The sequence below is a fragment of the Nanorana parkeri genome, unplaced genomic scaffold (assembly GCF_000935625.1).
Source record: "Nanorana parkeri isolate BGI_ZX_2015 unplaced genomic scaffold, ASM93562v1 scaffold1112, whole genome shotgun sequence".
NCBI lineage: Eukaryota > Metazoa > Chordata > Amphibia > Anura > Dicroglossidae > Nanorana > Nanorana parkeri.
The window spans coordinates 515,898-523,450 of record NW_017307380.1 but is presented as its reverse complement, the minus strand read 5'-3'; the positions used below and the strand labels follow the sequence as shown (position 1 = coordinate 523,450).

Genomic DNA, 7,553 nt, shown 5'->3' with positions numbered 1-7,553 from the left:
GCAATTTTTTTGTTTTGTTTTGTTGTCCCTAGCTGTAAAAACTGCAGCTGGTGTCCTGTCCTGAATGCTGGGGTTTATAGTTCATCAGCAAGGTCGCCTAGATGTGGCACATTTCTCCTGCCAGTCGTCTGCAGTGTGCACATGTGCAAAATATTAGGCTCTTATCCCCAATCAGATGTAAAATGGCACAAATCAAAGCCTTGGGTTTGTTAGAGATAATTCAAAACAGATCTCCATCCAAAAGAGAATAATACAATTATTTAAGAATGCATCTTTGCATCTTCCTTGTATTTTTTTTTTTTGGGAGAAGTTTTGCACCATTTTATTTTTGTGTTCAGGGACTGAGTGCAGTTTAGGAGTCTGTATATTTTTTTGCTAAGGGTTTGCATGTGTGGTAGAGCTGGAGAGAGCATGATTGATGTACTAGGCAGTGTGGAACCATGACATGTCCTGTTTGGAAATACTCAACAATATTTTTACAATAGTTTAGTCAGGGAACTCTGCCTTGTGTCATGTCCTCAGGCCTGAAAATCATTTTTTTTTAAAAGGTTGTCTGTTTTGTTATGCTCTCCCACTGAACCTGTTTTTGAACCAATCACGTTGAAGTATTTATATATAACATATATAAAAATATAGTGAGATCTTAGAAGGAAAGACAAAAAATAGATTCCAAATTCAATTATAAACCTATTTTAAATAATATCCAATGATGGGAGAGGAGATGAAATACTTGCCTGGTGTCTATTGTTTAATTTGTTTTTTTATATTTAAATTTTAAAGACACCTTTGTCCTTCTTTTAGATCCCAAAGTTAATGCTCATGCATGCAAACGTTTTTAATGTTTTTTTGCATTACCTGGGTCCTGGATGCTCATTTACTCAACTTTAATCCTAGCTGGCATTCACTTCAAATATTCAATATGGGAACATTTTAATTTATTTGTTTAATTATTTTTTTTCTGATCTTGGCCTGGCTTTTTAAGTGGTTACAGGTTAAAAGTTGCCTTACTATTTTAATAATTTAGCACATTAATCTAACTGTAAGCAAAAAAAATAAAATTAGGACGATGGTTTGTAAATCATTAGCGATTTATACAAGAATTATTCCTGCACTGGCCTAACAAGCCCCTGCACTCAAGTTTTTGGAAACTCTAAATAAATAAATAAATAAAATAAAATAAGATAAATACATGCACAGTTGAATCTGATCGGGTGTTTGAAGCACAGTTTCAATGAGTCTGCATAAATATGTGCCCTTATCATACCTTTAGTATGTCATTTCCCTGAACAAAAATGCGCTGGGTAGGCAAATAAAACAAATAACTTTTTAAAGTGAATCTGTTACAGGCAAGGCGGGATCATGGTGTAGAGCAGGCAGTGCCATTGCAGAAATTACTTGTATTTAACTATTTAGACTTCCAACTTTAAATTGCTGACTGGTTGGTTGCGGTTGCAATGCTGGACACTTTCCTGTGCCAGGGCACTACAGAATATGACCAATGTGGCCAAAAAATACATTTTTTTTTCTATTGAATGTCATTAGGTTTAAGTGCTTATTGTGTAGCTGACTGGCACTGTTTAAATCCAGGCACAGCTGAAAATCTGGGTCACTGTGTTTTAGAGACACTACAAAATATATTTGGGACTTTTTAAGTTCATGTTCCCCCTGCCAAGTAATCAACAGTGGAAATGAAAAGACATTTGCTTAATTCACAGATGCTTCTGTAAGAAAGTCAAACTGAAATGATGTAGAGTTGGCACCCTGGATGCAGATAATTATTCAAAATGGTTTTTGTCACATTGAAAATGTTGCAGCATTATTCTAAGACTTGGTGGCATCATGATAATGAACTGTTGCATGTCCAAGCACTGTTTTCTTGGTATACAATTTCCCTTAAGTTGACTGAGCATTATAAAGCGAGCAGAGGCCTAGAATAACATGAGTTTGTTTTTTTTTGTTTTTTTTATGTATAAGACAAGAAGGCCTTTTACACAAGTGGCTAGCCCATATGACCCAGAACTGGCTAGTGCCATGTTCTGTTAATTGCATAAAATACAACTAGGCTTTGGGGATTTACGTATTAAATTTTAACTTCAAATAAATAACTTTAAAATGTTTTTAAATCAATTTTCGTAATTAGAGAATTTTTTAATTTTAACTGCTGGAGATACTAGGAAATATTTTCTGAAAGGAGGAAAGGTTTACAGCAATTCTTTTTTTGGCATATTTCATACCTTCTGTTTTCACATTTGTGACCCTGTAGCCGTAATCTTCATGAGTCAATATGTTTAATGTTGCACATAATTATTCAAAATGGCAAAGTGTACCACTTGATGAGGGATCTAGGAACCAGCAAACCGCTTTGTTTTGTTAAGCTTAGTGAGCTGTTGTATGACATGGGCCTATTTTACTGGGTCACATTGCCTCTATGTTCCTTTAGAATTGTTTGTGACTGCTTTTAAGTTAAAGATCATTTTGTCTCTGGACTTGTGCAGTTTGCTAACTGATGATATGTTTTTGCCAAGTCTATCAATATCAAGATTACCATTGCAGTGTGTAATATAGGACACATTATGGATGCAGCCATTTTAAATAATAATTACCCACTGCACTCCTGCACTAGTGAGTCTATCTGACTGCAGTCTTGTGGTTCTGGAGTCAGAGATTTACAACAGACATCAGACAACAACGCCATAAATATTCCACTTTTTATTACTACCACTGGCAGGACAAATGTGATATCTACATATGTCTGTTCTGCAGCTCTACAATCTTCCTTCATAAGGGATAGACTTACTTTATATTCTGATCAATATTTATTCTAAATCTATATTTAAAATTCACTTTTACCTAAATAAATAGAATACTAAAAAGGAGGTTTTTGTGAACAGATCCTAAGTGACTGGTGCCACACCCCTGGTTTAGTAAACAAAAAAATGAGAGGAGACTAGTTGGGGCTTTTAAGGCACCATGTGACAAATCCAAGACAACACAATGATTTATTACTTCAAAAGTTTAATTTATTAGATACAATCGTAAAAAGCCATGATAAAAATGTATAGATACATCATGATTGAAAGAAACCTCCAAAAACCACTAATTTCCATAATAAATAACCCAAAGCTAATGTGAAATAATTAGTCTATGGATCAGATCAAGAATCTCATCGATAGCAATATAATTGTATAATTAAATAGAATACTATTAATAATCAATTTTTTTTGTGTGTGACAGTAACTATATTTCTTGATAAGATAAGAAAAAAAAATTATTCCCCATCTGCCAGCCTAGGCAGTCTTGATCACAGGGTCTCCCGCTACCAATCATTACTGCAGAGGGTCTATTGTTTTTAACCAGCAGTAAGATGAAAGGATCAAAAAAGTGCAGCCCCCCAAGTACAGAGATAATTACAAACCATACATGTAAACAAGGTTCTGGGTTCATTAAAACAGGCAGATGAGCTATGTATGTCTGCAAAAATAAAAACAAAAAGACTATAATTCCCCTTTAAAGGGAGTGGGGGGTCACAAGAAAAAAGGGCCAGATGTGGCCTAACACACACCAGCATATTTTTATCCCAGGGAGGGCTTCTGAGGGGTTCAGGATGTACACCTAGTAGTGCCGCTTCATAATACATAAGAGTTTTTGTAAACAATACATTTGATATAAAACTGGCACCATTGGGTTTTTATTTTAATGTAAATACAGAGTTTGGAAAACATTTATATACAGTTAGAAGAAATGTAATAATAAATGTCTTTGTACATGTGAGTACTCAGTACTAGATGGCACATGCAAGGCTGTATTTAGTACTTACTGGCTGCTATATATTTGTTTCACTTATTATAAAGTAACTTTAAATTAAAATAAAGTTGGGAGACACCAACCAACAAGATACTTGTTTGGGTTCTTTTTAATGAAGTGTTATACCGCCTGCCTGCAAAGTGTAAATAAACACTTATAAAGTATCTAAGTGAGTATACATAATTGCAAAGTAAGAACACATGCAAAAGAAAAAGAATGGGGAATGGCTTTGGTCACATTTTTAACCATTTCCTCTTTTCCTTTCCCTGCAGGTGAAAATCTGGTTTCAGAACAAAAGATCTAAACTTAAGAAGATCATGAAGAATGGAGAGATGCCTCCAGAGCACAGCCCAAGTTCCAGTGATCCCATGGCTTGTAATTCTCCACAGTCCCCTGTGGTTTGGGAACCCCAAGGGTCTTCAAGATCTCTCAGTCATCACCCACATGTGCATTCCCATCCTCAGACATCCAACAACTCCCCAGCATCCACCTACTTGGAAAACCCCAGTGTCTGGTACCCAACAAGCAACTCCCTCAACTCCCACTTACAAAACCACAGTTCCATACAACATCCATTAGCGTTGGCTTCTGGGACACTGTACTAAGGAAAAGAGGACAATCTTTTTTCTTCTTTTTTTTTTTTTTTATATATTTTGGACTCTTATATTGCATTGTTAAGGGAACCTACAAAAGAAAGCATACGATGGATTTTTTTTTTAAAGCAAATTATATTGTGTAAAGCTTGTTGCATGTAACTTATTGCATTCCAAGGGAACTTTTTTTTTTAAACAGATTGACGCAAACTTTTTGGACACTATTCTCAATGGTGCCTTGAATCTAATGACCTCATTTTTTTCAAAGACTGACTTTTTTTTTTTTCTTCAATGTTTTATTGTATCCATGTAAATAAATGTAGATAGATGAATTAAGCTGTATATTCTGGATAAATAAAATTATTTCGACCCTGGCAAATGGCTGTTCGCTGAAGATTGATCAATAGACAGATAGATATGTATACTTTCTAAGTGCACCCACACATTTTATATATTGTTTTTTAGAGGAAAGTAAGGGCTATATATTTTATATCGCATATATGTGTGTCACATATGTGATATATCCCCTCGCATCCCTAGGATTTTAGAAATGTTTCTGTACTTCTCAGCCTAAAACTAAAAGCTACATTTTTTTTTTTTCTCTAAAAGCCAATGGCGGTCACCAGGTGGCATACAATGTCAAATCACTAAGTGACAGTGACATACTTTTGAACATCACTGTCAATAAAAAAAATTAACCCATTAGGGTGAAAACCAAATCTTCATTGTAGGCGGTTAATGTTTATAATTATAGTATAATGTGTTGTGTGTGTGTGTGTGTGTGTGTGTGTGTGTGTGTGTGTGTGTGTGTGTGTGTGTGTGTGTGTGTGTGTTATGCACTTGCTCTCTCTTTCTCTCTCTCTCTCTCTCTCACTCTCTCTATTTACAGTAGATAGATAGATAGATAGATAGATAGATAGATAGATTATAAATCAGAGATAGATGTACTTATTGTCAGTTGTTTTACTGTTTTCTTCTATATAATGAGAATTAGAGAAGTTTACAGATTAGCAGATATTTTCACTTTTTGGATCCTTTTGCAGTTATTCCAAGCTGAGATATATATTTGTCCATAGTGGTAGGAGTGTGTCTTCGTAGAAGGGACTGAGTCAGAGCAGAGTGATCCTGCAGCACTTTCACGGAATAGGGATCACCTCCCTACAGCACCCTTCCCCCATATCGCCTCTTTCTTTCGCTGGTTCTCTATCTGTCAGCTTTAGGGGCCGTCACATTTCGCGGGTTTTAATGCCAAAGTGAATTAATTCAACAGACCGGCTGAAGCCCATTTACACCGACTGGGTAATTGTTTCTTTCAGAAAATGTGTCATTTTATCACCAGGAACTCCGGAGCAGTTTGTTCAGCGCTAGCTAATAGTAGATCGCTCTGCTGCTTCATTTGTACTGATCTGTGATACTGGACTGTTCTCTGTATACATCTGGTCTGTAATCCTTTCCAGTACCCTTCCAAAAGCCAGTCCTTGTCCTATTCTATGCCCCATCCACACCATAATGACAGACCAGTCTTTGCCCTTTCCATGCCCAATCAGTATCCCATTCTATGCCCCGTCCATATGCCATTCTATGCCCCGTCCATATCCCATTCTATGCCCCGTCCATATGCCATTCTGTGCCCCGTCCACATCCCATTGTATGCCCAATCAGTATCCCATTCTATGCCCCGTCCATATCCCATTCTATGCCCCGTCCATATGTCATTCTATGCCCCGTCCATATCCCATTCTATGCCCCGTCCATATGCCATTGTATGCCCCGTCCATATCCCATTCTATGCCCCGTCCATATCCCATTCTATGCCCCGTCCATATGCCATTGTATGCCCCGTCCATATCCCATTCAATGCCCCGTCCATATGCCATTCTGTGCCCCGGCCCATCCATATCCCGTTCTATTCCCAGTCCATACCTCAGTCAGTACACAATCAGTATTCCGTTATATGCCTCGTTTTCATCACAGTCTATGTTCTGTCTATGTCCAATCAGTGCCCCAAACTATGCACCGTTCATATTCCTGTCTATACCCGTCTATTCTCCATTAGTACCCCATTAAATATAAAGTCTGTGTATAGTCCATATCTCATTCTTCCGTCCACACACTCAATCAGTAACCCATCTATTTTCCGTTCATATCTTAACCTCTACCCTATTCCTGCTAAATCAGTACCCCAAGCTATCCATATACCATGTCTATACACCGTCTATTCCCCAATAGTACCTAATTCCATGTACAGTCTAGATACCTGTCACTATCAGGATTCTTTCATTAACTCCTTTTCTACCCCCTCTATACCCCATGCATATCCCATTATATGCTCCGCCCATACTCCACTCTATACCCCATGCATACCTCATCCTATTCCAAGTCCATACCCCATTCCACACAGAGTTTATACCCCATTTTATGTCCAGTTAATATCCTATTGCATGCTCCGTCTATACCCTATTCCATGTTTCTGACCAGTCCATACACCATTCTATGCCCCGTTCATAGCCCACTCTATGCCCCATCCATACTCCACTCTATGCCCCATCCATACTCCACTCTATGCCCAGTCCATACTCCATTCTATACCCAGTCCATACCCCATTCTACACACAGTCTATACCCCATTTTATGTCCAGTTAATAGCCTATTGCATGCTCCGTCCATACCCTTTTCTATGTCTCTGACAAATCCATACACCATTATATGACTCGTTCATAGTCCCCTATATGCCCCGTCCATACTCCATTTATACCCAGTCTATACTCCATTCTATACTCAGCCCACCCATTCACCCAGTCCATACTCCATTCTATACCCTGTCCATACCCCATTCTATACCCAGTTTATACCCCATTCCATACCCAGTCAATACTCCATTCTATACCCAATACCTCATTCTATACCCCGGAAAGGGCTCGGAGCAGGACAGTCTGGGTGTCTTGCTGTCAGGACAGGATTGCAGTGAATTGTGGTGGAGAACCTGAGAAGACATGCTGTACAGCCCCGGGCACAGTTACCTGTCTCCGCTCTTTTTTTAATCTAGCTTTTCGTCTGCCGCCCCCTCCTTCTTCTGTCTGTCTCTTTGTTATTGCTGCCAGGAGTTTCTTGGTTTTTTTTTACTTCTCGATAAAATTTACTGAGTTTTGACCTGTT

General features: G+C 37.9%; 1 protein-coding gene across 1 annotated transcript in view; it reads left to right on the top strand.

Annotated features, from left to right (window-relative positions):
* Positions 1–4,415, top strand: part of DLX5 (distal-less homeobox 5) — a 9,111-nt gene extending 4,696 nt beyond the window's left edge. Inside the window, exon 3 of the mRNA XM_018567891.1 lies at positions 4,077–4,415. Within this exon, the coding sequence (XP_018423393.1) occupies positions 4,077–4,409 (333 nt within the window). The 3' untranslated portion in view covers positions 4,410–4,415. The remainder of the gene's footprint in view (positions 1–4,076) is intronic.
* Positions 4,416–7,553: the final 3,138 nt, after the last annotated feature.